This window comes from Xenopus laevis, chromosome 3S (genome assembly GCF_017654675.1).
Source record: "Xenopus laevis strain J_2021 chromosome 3S, Xenopus_laevis_v10.1, whole genome shotgun sequence".
NCBI classification, from domain to species: Eukaryota; Metazoa; Chordata; class Amphibia; order Anura; family Pipidae; genus Xenopus; species Xenopus laevis.
The window spans coordinates 91,663,496-91,682,588 of record NC_054376.1 but is presented as its reverse complement, the minus strand read 5'-3'; the positions used below and the strand labels follow the sequence as shown (position 1 = coordinate 91,682,588).

At 37.1% G+C, this 19,093-nt stretch overlaps 1 protein-coding gene across 5 annotated transcripts in view; it reads right to left on the bottom strand.

Annotated features, from left to right (window-relative positions):
• Positions 1-19,093, bottom strand: part of eea1.S (early endosome antigen 1 S homeolog) — a 45,360-nt gene that overhangs the window by 10,818 nt on the left and 15,449 nt on the right. For 3 of the 5 annotated variants that reach the window (XM_018256016.2, XM_018256015.2, XM_018256017.2), the window contains 17 exons: positions 18,131-18,185; positions 17,730-17,789; positions 15,529-15,568; positions 14,767-14,880; positions 14,441-14,562; positions 13,765-13,920; positions 10,599-10,715; positions 9,052-9,390; positions 7,796-7,945; positions 6,927-7,046; positions 6,215-6,418; positions 5,145-5,345; positions 4,618-4,731; positions 4,320-4,475; positions 2,978-3,117; positions 1,870-2,188; positions 613-714 (listed from right to left, as the gene is read on the bottom strand). In XM_018256016.2, the coding sequence (XP_018111505.1) occupies positions 613-714; positions 1,870-2,188; positions 2,978-3,117; positions 4,320-4,475; positions 4,618-4,731; positions 5,145-5,345; positions 6,215-6,418; positions 6,927-7,046; positions 7,796-7,945; positions 9,052-9,390; positions 10,599-10,715; positions 13,765-13,920; positions 14,441-14,562; positions 14,767-14,880; positions 15,529-15,568; positions 17,730-17,789; positions 18,131-18,185 (2,509 nt within the window). Of the gene's footprint in view, positions 1-612; positions 715-1,869; positions 2,189-2,977; positions 3,118-4,319; positions 4,476-4,617; positions 4,732-5,144; positions 5,346-6,214; positions 6,419-6,926; positions 7,047-7,795; positions 7,946-9,051; positions 9,391-10,598; positions 10,716-13,764; positions 13,937-14,440; positions 14,563-14,766; positions 14,881-15,528; positions 15,569-17,729; positions 17,790-18,130; positions 18,186-19,093 lie in introns of those variants that run through there. The other 2 variants (XM_041588634.1, XM_018256018.2) reach the window with 2 other exon arrangements.

Genomic DNA, 19,093 nt, shown 5'->3' with positions numbered 1-19,093 from the left:
CTTGTTCATTTATATGGTTTATATGTAGCCTTATTGGGCTCCCAAAAGACTCTCATATAAAATGATTTGGGCATTTTAACAAAAAGACAGTTTTCTTTGTTGGCAAGGTCAGCTTATTCCTCTGATCTATGTAGACAAAACTATTATAGTAGTAAATGGTTTATAAATCAGTGGCAAATGGTTTGGTTAGTTCCAATATTCCTGAAACGTGATCTGAGTATTATTCTTATATTTAACTTTGCTCCTATCTATATGCAGTCAATTTTATTCTAAAATATTTCTCCCACTTAAAACTGCCTCAGCCCTTATGTGAACCATTCAGATTAAATAACATATCAGGCAATGTTTTGGCCATTATTTGACAGACAGCAATTGTACAATAGTAGTGACAATCACCAATTGATATCATCAGATAAGCAATATACGAAGATCTTATCGGAAGCCAACATGAATCTTTTAACCTGTCCGATCTAATAAACAACGATTCCCATGATATGACTATATCTTTGCATCTATGGTCAGCTTAAGGGAGGTTGAAAGACAATGCCTTGAGAACCATATATTGTTACTTGTCAAATGCCTAACATTATAAAGAAGAAAACAAAACTTTACCTCCTGCTTATTTTCCAGCACAGACTTGAGCTCATTCACCTCCTTTGCTGCTGCATCCACCTGTCTTTGTAGATTCAATTTCACTTCTTCCTGTGTCTTCTCCTAATAAAGGAAGTGCTATATATTTGGTTTGGTTATGAAACAAGTTCCTTTTTATAATTCGGTATAAGAAGTGAAAGTTAAGGATTACAGACCATCTTAAAGGAAGACTATACCTCCAAAATGAACACTTAAGCAACAGATCGTTTACATCATGTTAAATGGCATATTAAAGAATCTTACCAAACTGGTCTATATATTTAAGTAAATCTTGCCCTTTTACATCTCTTGCCTTAAACCACCATTTCATGATGGTCTGTGTGCTGCTTCAGAGATCACCTGACCAGAAATACTACAGCTCTAACTGTAACAGGAAGAAGTGTGGAAGCAAAAGAAAGAACTCTGTCTGTTAATTGGCTCATGTGACCTAACAAGTATGGTTTGTTGGTATGTTTGTGTTCACAGTGAAACGTATGATCCCAGGGGGCGGCCCTTATTTTTTAAAATTGCAATTTTCTATTTATGATTACCCAATGGCACATAGTACCAGAAAAGTATATTATTATGAAAATGGTTTATTTACATGAAGCAGGGTTTTACATATGAGCTGTTTTATGCAATATCTTTTTATAAAGACTTACATTGTTTGGGGGGTATAGTTTTCCTTTAAGACGACTGCACCCCCCCCCCCCAAGGGTCGCACACATGGGCCAACAGCTGCTGACTTGATCTGGAATGGTCCGGTCAGCAGCTTTTATAAGTTTATAGAAGTCCACTTCAGTACATGCAAAAATAAATAGTTCATCCAGCAAACCAGCTTTCAACATTTTTTCTGCCGAGATGCTTTAGCAGAACCATCAAAACACGCAAAATTGCCTGTCACCACTTTTTCACTCTGCAGTATCATAAATGGCCTGCATGTCCATCTGTCCGCCTGTCTGCTATTGCCAGAGCATTGCACATTTTTGTATGCAAAGTTTTGATATTTGATTAAGGCAATTTTCTGGCCATCACAGCTGTCTTATTCACAGACGGCAACAAATCATCAAAAAATTGCTCAAAAATGCCCAGTGCCCCATTTTCAAGCAATATTGCAATTTACCAGACAGGGGCTGAGTAATTTCAGTTATATTCTATGGTAAAGTTATTGGTCCTTTTATAACTGAAAGAGTGCAAACATACTATGAAATCTTTTCATCTACACACCAATTAACTCACCATGCCCTCAATAATTGCCTTCACTTTCTTTTTTTCTTTTTGCAACTGATCCCTTGACTCCTGTAAAGATTTGCCATTCTTTGATAATTTGTCTTTTGTCTCTGCAAGATCTTTCTGCAAAGTGTCTCTCTCCATTTTGGTTTTCTCTAGGCTAGCCAAGACATCTTGCATTTTGCCTGTTATTTTCTCCAGGTCTTGCTTCAACTTTTCTATATTCTCTTTAAGACTTTTCCTTTCTTGCTCATGTTTTGAAATTAATTCCTTTGACAGCTGGAGAGACTCCAGTTTTGTCTGTAGTTCCAGTTTCATGTTTGATACCCTGTGGAAATATTAGGCACACGGCATTAGATTTATTCAATGTTTCTCTGTGTGTGACATACTTGCTTTTTCAGAAATCCAATTTATGACACAGCAACATGCAGTAGTTCAAAAATGTAAAAAGCCTTTATCGAAGACATGGCTTCATGATCTGTTACAACACACAAAAAGTTTCAGGCCTATTTCAAGCCCTTTGTCTATACTTGCTTTTTTCGCCCTTAAGTTTGAAGCTTACGTTTACTATAATGTATTGCACTAGTGAGATTAAAGGGTTCAAATTTATTTGAATTAACTTTTAGTATTATGTAGACATATTCTCAAACAATTTGCAACTGGTCTTCCTTTTTTTTTTGTGGTTTTGGAATGATTCAGCTTTTTTGTTTTGCAGCTCTCCAGTTCTCTCATGTGAGAAACTGGAATACAAATAGGAGAGACGTCTGTATAGAAACACAAACAATCAAAATGAACAATCACAATAGAACTATGGGACTCAAGAGAAATATTTTTTGGTTGGCAAAAGTGAAAAAAGGTAGAAAAAAAGAGGTTAATTATAAATCCATACATAGGGGTAATTTACAAATAACCTGAACAGAAATGCAAAAGTACTAAGGGGGGCAAGTGATCCTGCAGTAAGCACTTTAATCTGTGGTCAGCTGCACTCTGCACGACATGGTTGAACAAACCCAACACAAGGTGCAGAGAGTAGCATATGAATGATGCGTACGTTAGGGGATAGGTAGGAGGCAGTGTATGCACATGCATACATGACCGAAACTGTTACACAACTTACAGTCCTTTCGCCTCCTCTAACTGCTTGGTCAGGTCTGCAGCTTTCAATTCCATCTGAGCATTCTGTTGCTTCTGCTGCTGCAGCTCCTGGGCTGTCTGTTCCTGGTTTGTTTTCACGCTGATTAGATCTGTTTCAAGTTTCTGTTAAAGGTTAAAACATATTTAAAGGGATGGTTCTCCTTCAGGTTAACTTTTAGTATGTTATATATTAATGGCCAATTCTAAGCAACTTTACAATTGGTCTTCATTATTTATTTTGTATAGTTTATGAATGATTTGCCTTCTTCTCCTGACTTTTTCTAGCTTTCAAAAAGGGGTCACTGACCCCCTCTAAAACAAATCCTCTCTAAAGCTACACATTTATTGTTATTGCTACTATTTATTACAGCTCTTTCTGTTCCGACCCTCCCCAATTAATATTCTATATTCTCATTCAAATCAGTGCATGGTTGCTAGGGTAATTTTGACCAGATTGCTGACACTGCAAAATGGAGAGCTGCTGAATTAGAAGCTAAATAACTTAAAAAACACAAATGATAAAAAATAAAATCCAATTGCAAATTGTCTCAGAATATTGCTCCCTACGTCATACTAAAAGTTAACTCAAAGGTGAACAACCCCTTTAATGGTTTATACGTTAGTTTGGTAAAAACATTACTCATCAGAAAGTAAATTGCTTCTAGATCATACGATTTTCCTCATGAACCACCAACAGTGCATACTCTTCAAAGCCACATGGGAGCAATCAGTAGCTGTATCACTTACCCACATATTGATTAAGCTGTGCTGCTGTGGGTCCATTCTGAATTCTGCACTATAGGTGGGTTCTTGTATATAAATAAATATGAGGTTCTACACAGATACTAAACCATGCTATATGTGCATCATATGCATCAGTATCATATAAGAGTTTCACTCCCTTACAAACTGGCTTACAAACCTGGACGCAGTGGCACCGGGTACAGACACAGAAGAGAGCACAAAAGCGAGCAAATATGAGCGGAGGAGCTGTTTTTTTCAGCCTGCATTTTTATACAGACAGATAAGCTCCAGCCTACGTAAGCCCACTCTCTTTGCGAGATTTTCATAAGAATAAGAAACTTCAATATACTTAAAATGAAATGAGTGATCATATCAATTTAAAATATAACCATTTCAAAAAGTATAATAATTGAATAAAAAATTTAATTGGGATAGCACAATGGTTTCAACACTATCTACTAGCACCAACAGAATCCTAGGCGTTGTAGATGTACAAATGGAGAGACCTAAATTAGACACCCCTGCATGCAAACATCAGTGAAATAAAGCTGTAAAGAAAAAGACCTTATAGTTCTACAAACCTTAAGCTGCCCCTCCAGGGCTTCAGATTTTTGTTCTTGATGGAGGTGCTTCTCTTTGTACTCCTTAAGGCTTGCCTCCAGTTGAATGCTGTATTCCTGTTTGTCATGTAACTTTGCCATTACTTGTTCCAGTTGTGCATTCACTTTGCATAATTCCTGTTCAGATACAACATGAATTAATTTCCTATAATAAGCTATTGTGTGACATTAGAATACTTCCACAGAACAAATGTTGCTGAGCACCAAAGTTACGTCCTAAGGAAAAAGTAAAGTTGTTTTTAATCCCTGTATTTAACACCTGTTGCTTATCCTGCAGAGCATTTTGGGCAGTATCCAAGTGGTTCTGAAGATCTACTCTCTGCGCGGTCTTTGCTGCTTCTGCTGCTAACAAAAGTTCAGTCTTTGCTTTGATCTGCAAGTAGAGATGAATTAATTAGAGAGTAGTATACACAGGTTTTCAATGAATCTTATTGTAATGAACAGTGGGCTTTAAAATAACTATAATTATCTATAATTGTTCTTTTTCATGCTACAGACTCCAAAACGAATCACTGGACCTTGCCCCAAGGAGAATGCTCTACAAGGAGCTACATCTACCTTAGCTAGCACACATGACATGCATTAAGGGTATTTATATTATAATGTACATTAATAGACTTGTAGGAATGACACAAAATTGAAATCTGGCCCGAATATGGGAGAGCAGACACTGCTTGTTTTTTTCTGTACACTTGTCAGTTCTAAAAACAGGGATTTTAACAAGAAATGTTGGCAGTAAGACAAGTGCAATGTAGGTCTCCTAGCCTGTATTAAACAATTATTTACCTGTAAATCAAGCTGGATCATTTTCTCTTTGCTCTCATTCAGCTGACTGGTGACTTCATTCAGCGTTGCCTCAAGTGCCAGGACACAATCTTGGGAGGCTCTAAGTTGGGACTTCTGCTCCTGAACCTGCTCATGCAAGTTTTCCTGGGCTTGTTTGTGACTTTCTGATTGATTTTTTAACTTCTCAGTACACTGGGTTAACTGATGAGAGACAAAGAAGAATATGCAATCAAAGAATGTGCCTCCATTCAAGGCACATCTTACAGCAGCTATTTTTGGACCAATATCCATGTTGTTTGCGCACTGGGAATTGAATACCTTTCCTGTTAATGGACACTGACCACAAGGTGGGTCGGAGAGGATTGGTGTATGTCATTCATTAGCCAAAGAACCATACATCTGAAAACACTCAATATCAAATGCAACCACACCTGGGAGTTTTGTTTGCATTGCAGTCGTGAGAATTTTAAAGGTAGCAAACAGAAACAACTATACTTATTATTTTTCAAATCTGAAGATAAAGAACCGGCAGTATCCTTAAAGTAAAATGTAAGCTAATGATATCACACATTTAATTGCATCAGCAGATCAAATTTTCTTTTCAGGCAGCCCTATTAGTGTTCAAATATATGTCTGCTGAAACATCCTCCCTAGGGACCACCTTTCCTTGTAATGGCTAGACAAATAAGCCAAAAAAAAAAAAAAAAAAAAAAATACATGCCACAGTTAACACATCCTTGCACATGCTCTACAGGGAAGTAAATACACATCAGATCGTAGATTGTTTTTTGCCTTTGTCTGAACCAGTGGCCCTAACGAGTTATGCACGCAAACACTATTTGCAAGAAAATAGATAAATATCCAATATAATTGATTATAAGATTATTTCATTGAGTTCAGTTTCAGTTGCCCTTTCCATATGCCTGCCTTTACAAAGGTCTCCAAATGCCTCTAAGAATAAATTAAATACACTTCCCATTGCACCACATACCTTGTACATAGTGTTGACTTAATTTATGTTCTATTCTAATTCTGCAGTAATGAGAAAATAACAACAAAATAAATGTTACCTGTTCCTGCAAAGCATGGTTTTTCTCTTGAAGCTGGTTCAGAACTGCAGTTTCTCCTTCTCCTGCTTGCATTTTGGCATATAAATCTTCTCTTTCTTTTTCAAGAAGAGAAATGTTCTTTTTGCTTTTCTCCAATAGCGCTTCAAAGTTCTGGATCTTTTGGTCTTTGTCTCCAATCTGCCGTAAGACTTGTTCTAGATCATTCTAGGGACAAATAAATCAGCACAATGTTTTAGAAGTACAACTGATCAATATAATGTACTATTTAGTGAATTAGAAAGCAGTAAATTTGAAAGAACAAAAGACAGAAAAAAAGAGTGGAAAAAACTATTAAGTCATTGGGGACAAGATGCATTAACTATTTTTAATGACAACAATCATTGCATTGGGGTAGCTGGTTCTTGAGGTTGCAGATCTCCTGAATGTCAATGCTGGATGCTTAATAGACTAAGTGTGCCTGGCAGTTTTTTAATGGACTTACAGTCTCTATGTGACAGCCAATAGCTACCAATACCAGTTTACTGTCTTCATTTTAGCCAAACCCAGACCTAACAATATGCAGAGAGGGAGAGGTGTGTTTATACAGAGAGCTTTTCAGTGGACACCCTTGGTCTATAAAAAACATAAAAATCTGCAAAGCTTCAAGTATTATTTCACTACACTTTGCTCAGGTAACTGCCCCGTTGGATTTAGTCACCAAATCTGTTCTTACCTGGGCTTCTCTCAGTTTGGATGTGGTATTCTGCTGGAGGTTGGTCTGTTCCTGATGCTGTTGCCTTATCTTTTCCAATTGATGCTGCAAGTCAGAAGAAGCTGAAGTCTTTTCTTTGAGCTGGAGGTGTAATTTAATAGAATTGATATGCATTTGCTACAAACACGGGATACTTAAACGTAATTAAAATTCATACTTATTATTAAAAATACCGCCCATATAAGTGCCTATCTGATCACTTATTAGTTTATTAGTCTATAGTTATAACAGATATAAAAAAAATTTTTTACTTTTCACTACATCTCTTTATATCAGAACGTTTGTACAGTAAATCAATATAATTGCAGTTTCAAAATCAACCTGGTACTCAGTAGGCAATGCAACACAGTAGACATCCAACACAGTTTTTGGGGCACGACCTTTTGACGGTGCTGAGGGAAAACTAGTCATAGTACAGCTTTGGGCAAATACAAAAAATTTTTTAATTTTATTTAGTAACATACAAAGGTTAATTTAAAGGCTCACCTACGCTCACCAGAGAAGTAACTGCCAGCTTTAACCCTTCTTACATGAAATATCAGAGAAGAAAATGACAGCTTTAACCCTTCTAGCATGAAACATTTAAACCTCAGCTAGGGCAGCATATGGATTTGTATTAATGAACATTCAAAAAAACAGTGCCATGTAGTAATTTATGTTCCAAGTTTGACTTTTGGGAAAAAAAAAAGAAATTACAGTGTGTATAAATATAAATAAATGATATATAAATAAAATTAAATCACTGTTCAATGTCTTTCACAAGGTGAGAGGCATCAGTTTCCAGTGACAGGAAAGCTGCTAGAAATAAAAGCAGGAGCTAACATTCCTACCTGCTCCTCAGCACGGGAGAGTTTCAGCTGTAGATCAGCCACCTGCTGTTCCTTGTCCATCAGTTTCTCAGCAGACAGCTGCCTCTGCTCCTTCAGCCTCCCTTGAGCTTCCCCTAGTTGGCGCTCTGTCTCTAGTAACTTGCTGTGAAGCTAAATACAGTGCTTGGGTCAGGGGTCAAGTATTTTCCTCTGGTTAATCACCATACAACAGGGTCTTCATATTAACACTGGATATATTTCTTTAATGCATCATTAACACCAACCCAGCGGACTGTGATTCTACAAACATTCAGGTCAATTTCAATCTCCTGTGTTATAAAACTTTTGTGGTGTGGATAAAGGAGCCTCAGACTAACTGCAAAGTCTATTCTCAAAAGCAGACTGGTCAAAGTTTAGAAGTATTTTTAAACAACAGGGCTGTATTGATTGATTTATGTAATTTAATAACATACATATGTCCAAAATGCCCATGACTTCCAACCCATTCTTGAATCTGCTTCAGGAAGAGTATGCCAATCTACAGGGATCTCACTGCAAAAATATATTTTTTTTGTTAATGGCACATGGGGTGCTTTCGGTCAATTTTAGTGCGTGTTTTTTTCAGCTGTTTAAAAACCTTTGATATCAACCTTATAGGCTATAACTGACAGCCAAGTTCTTGTGTTATAGTTGCCTAGAAATGCAGCAACGAAACCTCCATTTTTCAAATCTCATGGGATGCCCTGCTGTCTTCTGATTTTTTAAACAATATGGTAACCTTGACCTTAACAGGACAAGTTCACAGGTTCTAAGAGATGGAGAGTAATTCCTTAACTAGAGGGAACCAGCACTGCCATCACGATTTAGTCATTTGTTTCTTAAAATTTTGGCTGCTGTAATCCTTGGTGGTAGATATTTTCTATGATACATAACTGTAGTGTGTACAATGAGTTGCAGTCTATAAAAGAAAATCACCTGCAGTCTGTTTATCCTATTTATTTAAGTCTGTGGCTTAATAATATTGGCTAAATGCCTTCAGGTCATGTAAGCATATTTCCTTTTCCTACTCAAGTATCACAATGTGTTGCAATACATCAAGGGCCACCAGCCTTTGAACCAGGGCAATGCCACTCGTGCTGAAACTTGGTGCCTTAGTTTGGAACCCCGTATATAATGTTTCTACTCAAGCAAAGATATGAAAGCACAACAGAACAAATCCAATACACATTCTCAATTATTTCTATTAATTCAGAACATGCAATGTTAAGGTCTGTCACCTGGTTGATCTCACTTTGCTGCTGCAAACTAAGCTGCTCCTTCTCTTCCCGCTGCTGCTGAAGCTGCTTGAATTCGGCCTTGAGATGTTGATATTTGGTCTCAACTTCTGAGAGCTCTGCTTTAAGTTTCTGATTTGCCTCGCCCTTCTCAGCCACCTCAGACTTTACTGTCTGCAGTGACATCTCACTTGAAGAAAATCGAGCTTGCAACTGCTGGAACTCCACGTCCTTCTGATTAAGAAGGACTTGCAGGTTTTTCCTTGCAGTGGATGCCTCGCTTTGTTTCTCCTCAAGTTGGGTGTAATCCAACTCTTTCTTCAAAAACTTTTCCATCAAATTCTGCAAAAAAAGGCATGTTACAAATTGTTCTCTCATATTCAAAAGCAATGAAGCACTACGATGTTCCATGCATGTATCTATACTAATTTTGGATATCAACTATCTCTCTTTTATATCCATCTGAAGGGTTTTTTCCTCTCTATAACTGACACTTGGAGGCTTCAGGATGCTTCAGTCATGCCTGTAGAAATGTTTACAAGAGGACTGAGCATTATGCTTTCTGTCACATTTGTACACATATCAAAAACATCTTTTGTGGGGCGTGGATTCCTTTCCAAGATAAACATGAAACCAAGAACATACACTACCTTTAAAAGGAAACAAAAGTCTAAAATATAATAATGTTAGAAATGCTGTATTTTGTATACTAAACATAAACATGAACTTACTGCACCAGAAGCCTAATTAAACAAATGATGTATGCTTTTTTTAAAAGTTGGCCACAGAGGGTCACCATCCTGTAACTCTGTTAAACATCTTTGCAAGACCAAGACCATGCACATGCTCAATGTGGTCTGGGCTGCTGCTTAGGGATTGTCATAAATCAAAACAGCACAAGACAAATAATATCTGCTATAGAAGCCGATACAGCAAGACTGATTAATAATCAGAATATGCAGCCTGAGCTGGGTGCTGTGTTGTCATGTAATCTAATGTGAATTTTTTAGGTTTTGTATTGTTTATTACAAACTTTCTCCAACTCTCCAGAACCAGTGAATGCAGCAAAAGAATCCTCCAAATAGAATCTCAGTTTATCTGTTTAAATCTGTCTCCCAGATCTTTGTCCCTGCCACTGGAGTTGGAAACATTAAAGAGGATGTAAAGGCAAAAATAAAATCCCCCCCCTTCTGGAGACAGTTAGTGGGGGAGGCCCTTCCTAACCTTCTAGAGACAGTTTGTGTACGGAGCTCTTCCCTATATCAAACTAACTTTTACAATGATGGGGGCCCCCGATAAGTTAGAAAATATGGGGGGACTGGTGTGATCAGCACTCTCTTGACATTTAACCTATCTGTTTAAACCTAATTTGACCTGCTTTATAGCACTAACTACAGCTACGTAAATATCCACAACTGCATATTTCATTGATAGTATCCTCTTGCCTGTATAAGCCTGTGCTTGACCGGACACCAATCCAATACCAGACACTGTATTGTACAGGTCTGTTCTGTTTTTGTTTTGTCTTTTAAAAACATGAGCTTACTTACATCATGTTTTTGATTTAACTCAGTCAAAGCAGTTTTGAGTTGCTGCAATTCCTGGACATAAACTGCAACTTCTTGAGGGCCTTTAGCAAGATCAGCTTTCAGCTGGTTAACAGTCACCTAAACATGGAAGAAAGAAGGGGACTTAGGTGATAGATTAATTATTGTCACATTAAAAAAAAATTCTTAAATTGAAGTCAAAAAGAAATAAAGATCTTTATACATCTTCGCACCAATTTAATGTACATTTTTTCCTACCATCACACAAGCATAACCGAATTGTTTCTTTAAAAGCAGATCAATTGACATACAGATGCAGTTATCTGACAAGAATTCTTGGGTAAATAAATACTTTTAACTGGGACAGCCACGTATCAAAGTAGAGCAACTCGGGTTCCGTGGCTTCATCCCTATTTGGAAAATTTTGAGGGAGTCTGCAATTCTACCCCCACCCTGGGACATTCTATACTATACTATACTATACTATAATTCTATACTCGTCAATGGTAAATCAATTCTAAACTCAATGGTAAATAAGTTTTAAAATCCTAAATAGGACATTGATTATAATCCCAACCATGGCACATGGAAACTTTTCAGTGGCATATCTATTCTAACCTCCTCCATGGGACATCAGTTTTAAACTACTCAATGGGACATCTATTGAAACCACGGTGAATAGATACACAATATAAACCATGAGTTATTTCAGCTGAACGTCTGGCCTGAAGTCCATAGGCTGCTTGATAGCTTACATTTTAAAATTGTAGAGCAGGTTTATTTTCTGTCAAGTGAAATGTGAAACACACCCACTTAAGTTATTTTAGTATGTTATATGTTGTCACAACAAATGACCAGTTAAAATTGAAATTACTAGGTATAAAGTACTATTTTCCCTGGTTTAAACCTGATCATTTTCAAACCTCAGGCTCCCAGACAAAGTTAGTCACGAAGGAAACCCATCAGCACCATTAAATTTTTTACACAGTAATCCATTGTCGAGCTAAATCCAGTCATTTCCTACTTCTCAAAAGAAATAACACATGCTATACAGCAAGGAAGTCTATGAATAGCAGACTAAAAACACTCATAACCTTTATACAGCCACCTAAGAACATCCTCTGATGGTTCAAACGATATAAGCCCATGTTTATACTAAACAATATCCAGTGTGCATGCAAGCCTAAATCTGGCCATAGACGCAAAGATCTGATCGTACGAATTGAGTATTTGTACGATTTTCGGGAAAGTCCCGACATTTTTTGTCCGGCGGAGATAGGTCATTTGGTTGATCGGACAGGTTAAAAGATTTCTGTTGGCTGCCGATAATATCTCTGCATGTACGATATTCAGTGGGAGACCAGCTTTTGTTGGACATAACTTTTGTACAATTGCTGTCAGGGGCAGAACATCGGCTGATCTGTTCTTTTCTACTTTATTTGATCTGAATGGTTAGTGGCAGGTCGGGAGATGGGGAAGTCTGATCATACAATGATTCGTACAAACGATGATTCGTAGGATCGGATCTTTGCTTCTATGGCCAACTTAATTCTAGAGCTGACCCAGCACTTGTACTTGCTTTCAGTGAATTCACGGACTAGCAAGAGGCCACACAGCAGTGCAAATGACATTTTATGCTAGATACTGTATCACTATTCAACAATTTAGTTTCCTTATTCTATTCCTTACTGAAAACACTTTTTTAAAGCATTACAATAAAATGAAACTTTCACAGAGTAAAGTATGTAACTTTTATATAAATCCTATACAGACTATAAATAATGAACAGGCAACAGCTGGATTATGTTTTGATATTGTAAGATTTACCTCATGTATTGGTTTGATTTCTGTCCAAGGGGCCGATTCACTAACTTCGAGTGAAGGATTCGAAGTAAAAAAAACGTTGAATTTCCAAGGTTTTTTTGGGCTACTTCGACCATCGAATGGGCTACTTCGACCTTCGACTACGACTTCGAATCGAAGGATTCGTAGTAAAAATCGTTCGACTATTCGACCATTCGATAGTCGAAGTACTGTCTCTTTAAAAAAAACTTCGACCCCCTAGTTCGGCATCTAAAAGCTACCGAAGTCAAGGTTAGCCTATGGGGAAGGTCCCCATAGGCTTGACTAACTTTTTTTGATCGAAGGAGATTCCTTCAATCGTTGTATTTAAATCCTTCGAATCGTTCGATTCGAAGGATTTAATCGTTCGATCGAAGGAATAATCCTTCGATCGTACTATCTGCGCTAAATCCTTCGACTTCGATATTCGAAGTGCAAGGATTTCAATTCCCAGTCGAATATCGAGGGTTAATTAACCCTCTATATTAGACCCTTAGTGAATCAGCCCCCAAATGTTCACTGTATAGTGCCATTTATAGTACATCGCTGCTGAACAAGTTGGCGCTTTATAAATATGTGCTGAAGGGATTGTTCACCTTCCAGAAATTTTTAGACTGAACATAAATAAAGTTTAAGGCACTTCATGTTCTGCTTGAACCTTTCTTAGCCTCTAGCATTCCTTTTTAATAAATGAAAAACATCCTAGGTATGTCATTCTTTCCATACAAGCAGAATGGAAAAAATGCCCCATGTTGAAGCATGTTTAATATACTATGTCCAAGCTTTCCCAGAAGCCAATACAACTGCATCAACAAGCTGTATGTAACATACAGGACATTAGGAAGTGTCATTAGAGTACAGCTGAAAACTCCACTCTGTCCATTACACCCACATCAGTGTCAGGCTATGGCAGATGGTCACAAGACAAACTTGAGAGTAGCAAATAGGACTTATTGGAATCCAGGTAAGTTACATAAAAAAGGACTGCCAGTTAAGTTTGCCAACATTTAGCTAAGAAAATATGGGCATCTCATTCAAAATGATCCTTCCACTTGCCCCTCCACATGAACAGTCACAAGCATATCTGGTATAAATGGACTTTTATGGTGTCTAAAAAAATCTAGGGACAAGTGCCATTATCCACTTTAATACTAAATATCATAAAGTGTTTCCAACATGCATAAAGCATCAAGTTAAACCTTAACTACAGCAGATATGAGTATTTCTGTAAGTTGAATATTAAGAATTGTTTGATCTGTTACACAGGGCTTGTTGTGTTTCTAGGTGATCAGCTTTCTGGCACTCACTCCAAGCATGGATGCTTTACCTCAGAGTTGGAGATTTGTGCCTGCAGCTGTTTGCACTCATCTTTCAGCTTCTCTGATTCTTTTTCAGCATCTAGCGTTGTTTTGTCCATCAGCGTCTGGACCTGGACAAGCTCCTTCTTCAACACAGAAACATCTTCAATTCCTGGTCGTTGAAGCTGTGAGGCAACAAAACTATAACCATACATAAGGCTAGAAGATTTGTTAGGAAACACACCTGTTTACACCTTTGTAGGACAAACATAAGCAAATATTTCTCTAGATCTAAAGGACACAAGAACACAAAAAAATTGTAAAAGAAATGAAAATCATTTTGGGAATGGCAGACCCAAAATGATTGTATTGCTCAGTCTACATTCAGTTGTGATTAATGGGCAATTAGAATGAACTAGATAGCAAATATGATTGGCTTATGACAGTTTGTAAAACCATCACTGACTGCAGTGAACAGTGACTGAACCCTGTAGTCATTTAGTTGACCACTGAAAAACAGACTGGTGCAATTTAGACAGTTACATTTAATAAAACTGGCTATCTGATTCCACTATCTGATTGAAGGAAGGAACTGTCATAATTAACAGAGAATTCTGGATTTGCTATGTACAGTACAATTACTTAATTCCTAGGTTTACAATTGGAATAAATAGAATAAATCTACTGCTAAAACCTTGCACTTACCAGCTCATTCTTCAAGTCTTCAATCACATGTAATTTTGAATCAAGATCCTGCATTAAACCTTTTACTTTTTCCTGTGCAGCTGCCAAGTTACCTTTCTCTTCATCATATGCCGCCTTTAAATCTGGTTTAAGTGTTGAAAATGTAAAAGAAAATAATTAATCAACAGGGTTGAAGGTGTCTAAAATGAAATAATTTTATTAATCTGGTATAAGATACTGCACAGAAAGGTATATATAACATTTAGTAAGAAAGTTCAGTTTGCGGATCCCTAATGGAGCCAATGTTCACCAGTTTTCACGCAAAATTAATTGTGTATAGCACTCACCAACTACTTCGGTAGCCAGTTGAGCAGCTTTCTGTTCAAATAAATCTTTCATTTGCTTTGTATTGAACATTTCTGTTTGGGCCTCTTCTAAATTCTGTTCTAAAGACTGGAGCTCTGCAAGGAAAATGGAAATCATAATTACTTAATAAAGTACAAACACCAACAAATGGCACCATATTTGTATATAAGGAAAACTATTATGAAAGTGGTAGGGTTATTTACGCTGCAGCCATTGAGCCTTACATTGACATTCAGTGATCCTGGGTCATCACACAAAAAGACGGAAGAAAGAATTATGCATTTATAGGTGATAAGGAGTGACCCACAGAGCTTTTGATTAGGGGGGGGGGGCATTGCAACAATATCTATAAAAGATAAAAAAACACTTCTTATAGGTGCCCCTAAGAAAAGATAGGGGCATAAGCAGTGCAACCCAGTTATGCAGCTGATCCTCTAAATATTGCTCAGTTCAGATATTTAGATGATCCCTAGGGTTACAATGCAGAGAATGGGGGGGGAGAAATGGATATCACTCCTAAGAGCTTACATATGCCTCATCATCATTTCTGAAAAAAATACTGTCCAAATGAAATGTACAAGTCTGTTCAACAAACAAACTAACACACTGGCACAAAGATATCAGTCAGGAACCTTTGCCCTATATACAAAAACTAAGAATCATATAATACGATTTTATTAGTATGTGTATGGCCAGCTTAACATCAAATTTTAAATGTACACTTTCATTAACATATCATATACCTGTAGCTGCAACTGCGGTCATCCCATCTGAAATGGAATTCTAAAGGTAAATAAAAATTAAACGTTTTTTTAAATCATAGCGCCTTACAAAAACAACAGCCTTGTCATACGCGATTAAACTGGGAAATCGAATTTGCAACATTCTTTTGTAGAACATGTAATCACTTAAAAAAAACAATAGGAATGTTTTGCCAACAATATATTAAGCTATCTTAGTCAGTGTATGCTATGCAGAGAGGCTCAGCAACACCCTGTTGAAAGATCAACAAAGTAATGCAGTGTTTGAATAATTTTATTAATGTGCGGCTAGACTCGCTTATTCTAGAAAACTCAGATTCCAAGTAAAAGATCCCATACCTGTATTAAATGTTTTACTTATACTTATTCACAAATAACTATAACCATTTTAAAGTACAGTCATATGAGAAGGTTTAGGAACCCCTCTCAGCCTGCATAATAATTTACTCCACAAACGCCAAATTGGTTGGATTATTTTGTTAAGCTTTGAACTTCAAAGGCAAGTGTGTCCAATCATGAGAAAAGGTATTTAAGGTGGCCAATTGCAAGTTGTGCTTCTGTATGACTCTCCTCTGAAGAGTGACAACATGGGATCCTCAAAGCAACTCTTAAAAGATCTGAAAACAAAGATTGTTCAGTATCATGGTTTAGGCTTTAGGGGAAGGCTACAAAAAGCGAGGTTTAAACTGTCAGTTTCAACTCTAAGGAATGTAATCAGGAAATGGAAGGCTACAGGCACAGTTGCTGTAAAACCCAGGTCTGGAAGGCCAAGAAAAATACAGGAGCGGCATATGCGGAGGATTGTGAGAATGGTTACAGACAACCCAAAGATCACCTCCAAAGACCTGCAAGAACATCTTGCTGCAGATGGTGGATCTGTACATCGTTCTTCAATTCAGCGCAATTTGCACAAAGAACTGTATGGCAGGGTGATGAGAAAGAAGCCCTTTCTGCACTCACGCCACAAACAGAGTCACTTGTTGTATGCAAAAGCTCATTTAAACAAGCCACAGTCATTTTGGAACAAAGTGCTTTGGACTGATGAGACAAAAATTTTGTTATTTGATCATAATAAAAAGTGCTTTGCATGGCTGAAGAACACCACATTCCAAGAAAAACACCTGCTACCTACTGTCAAATTTGGTGGAGGTTCCATTATGCTGTGGGCTGTGTGGCTAATTCAGGGAGTTGGGCCCGACTTGAATATCATCAAAAATCTATGGGATGATTTGAAGCAGGCTGTCCATGCTCGGCAGCCATCAAATTTAACTGAACTGGAGAGATTTTGTATGGACAAATGGTCAAAAATACCGCCATCCAGAATACAGACACTCTTCAAAGGCTATAGGAGGCGTCTAGAGGTTGTTAAATGTGCAAAAGGAGGCTCAACTAAGTATTGATATAATATTTATGTTGGGGTGCCCAAATTTATGCACCTGCCTAATTTTGTTATGATGCATATTGCATATTTTCTGTTAATCCAATAAACTTTATGTCACTGCTGAAATACTACTGTTTTCATAAGGCATGATATATATTAAAAGGAAGTTCCTACTTTGAAAGCTCAGCCAATGATAAACAAAATTTCAAAGAATTAAGAGGGGTTCTCAGACTTTTTCATGTGACTGTATTTTACATTCTCAAAATACACACATGTGCATGATACCTACTTGTGAAAATCCACATAATTTATACATTTCTACTAGACAATGTACGAATCAGACTAATCCTATGGCTGCAAACAGTATAACATGAACGCTTAGCATACATTCATAATCCATTCATGTATTTTGTTTCTCTTCAATGTAAAACAGATGTTGCAGTTGTTTTTGAGATTAGTGGCTACTGCAACCAGAAAGCAGATTTATTGTAGGGTAGATTTCTTTTTACTATCATTAATGTTCTTAGAGTTCAACACTAGGAAAATGTCCTTGGGTATATCAGTTATTCAAAGACATGGTCAAGATGTCTACCCAAATTTAATTTGATCACAAACATATTGCAATTAGAATGTTGCTTTGCTTATGGCCCACATGTAGGCTGGTGACAGTTGCTTAAACTAACTATATTAGTCCCAGGCACCTAGGTGAAAGTCAGACATAGGGTGTATCAGTCAGAGTTCAATACACTTCCCCATTCACTCAGCTTGCCATATGCCTATTTTACATTTTTAAAGGAATTACTTGCTTCAGCTGCTCTTTTTCTAACTCTTTCTTCAACTCTTCCGAAAACCATTTTTCTTCCTAAAAGGCATAAAAAAAAAAGAAGAAATGCTCAATCAAAGGGCAAAACCAACTAAATAAATATTACAAAAAAGTATTTAAAGTTTCTATCATATTTTGAACTAACTCATAACAGGAAAATGCGCTCCCCCTTCCATGTTATAAAATCATCACAGAGAACAAGAAGCTACACAATTAGGTATCTGGCTACAGCAATGGTTTTTCGGTCAGGCAACTTGCCCTCAACCTGTGACAGACTTGGCAAAAACTGCAAATCACACATCAGCAGATCCTCTGATATTCAGCAGCACTGTGAATATAAAATTCTGAAGGGTATGAGAGAAAATATCAAATGTTCAAACCTTTAGCGAGGTCTGTAAATCTTTCACCTCCTGCTGAAGTAAGAGCACTTCATCTCTGTAATCAAATAAGATCTATCAATCATGCGATATTAAATGATGTAAGAAATGTTATTGATTAATGGTGTAAAAGGAACTCACAGTAAAAGGCATAATAACTTTAAAATGAAGTTGGCAACACAATGGAAAATTGTTTAATAAGATGCATTAACTTCCAGCAAGACTGTTATAGGTCTCTAATCTATAGAGTTGCTGTGTGCTTTGTTTTTTTCTTCTCCTTTATGATGTTCTATTACAACTTATTATACCTGGATTTTTTAACAAAAGCCTTCTTGGAGCACCTCAATTTTCTGTTTATCCATATTGACATATCTGAATTTATAGAACCAGAGTGCACAGAGTGTTCGCTATTGTGCACTCAGCCTCTTTTATTTGCAGGCTGAGAGGAGCCGATCAACTCCGTCCTGGCTATGTATGCCTGCATGAAAGCTGAACCTGGGCAGATCAATGGAGCCAGGGCAGGGAGCAGAACTGCTTCTCTCAGCCTGCAAAAACACAAGCAGAAAGCAACAGAGCTAACATTCCATGTGCTCTCAGCCTTAGACTGCAGATACTACACTTTGGCTCAACTTTATGTTACTGGTCCTTTAATAAGCTTAGATGATATAAGATATGATGTAAGAGGCTATTGTGATTGGACATTTTCTGTAAAGATGGTATAATTATTATTAGGTATGAAGTTAATGGTAAGACTAGAAATAAATCCCCCCAGCTCCTTAATGAGCAAAATAAAAAATTTGATGAATTGAAAGGACAAATTATGCTTGCCTGATGTAAAGAGAGGTGCCAGGTAATATCAGGTCACTTATATTAGACTGATCAGCTTATGGATGCTGACGAAAATTGGGAGTTTTAATCTATCAAAGTATTGAACAATGTCTGGCAGAATATCAACAGCAAGGGACC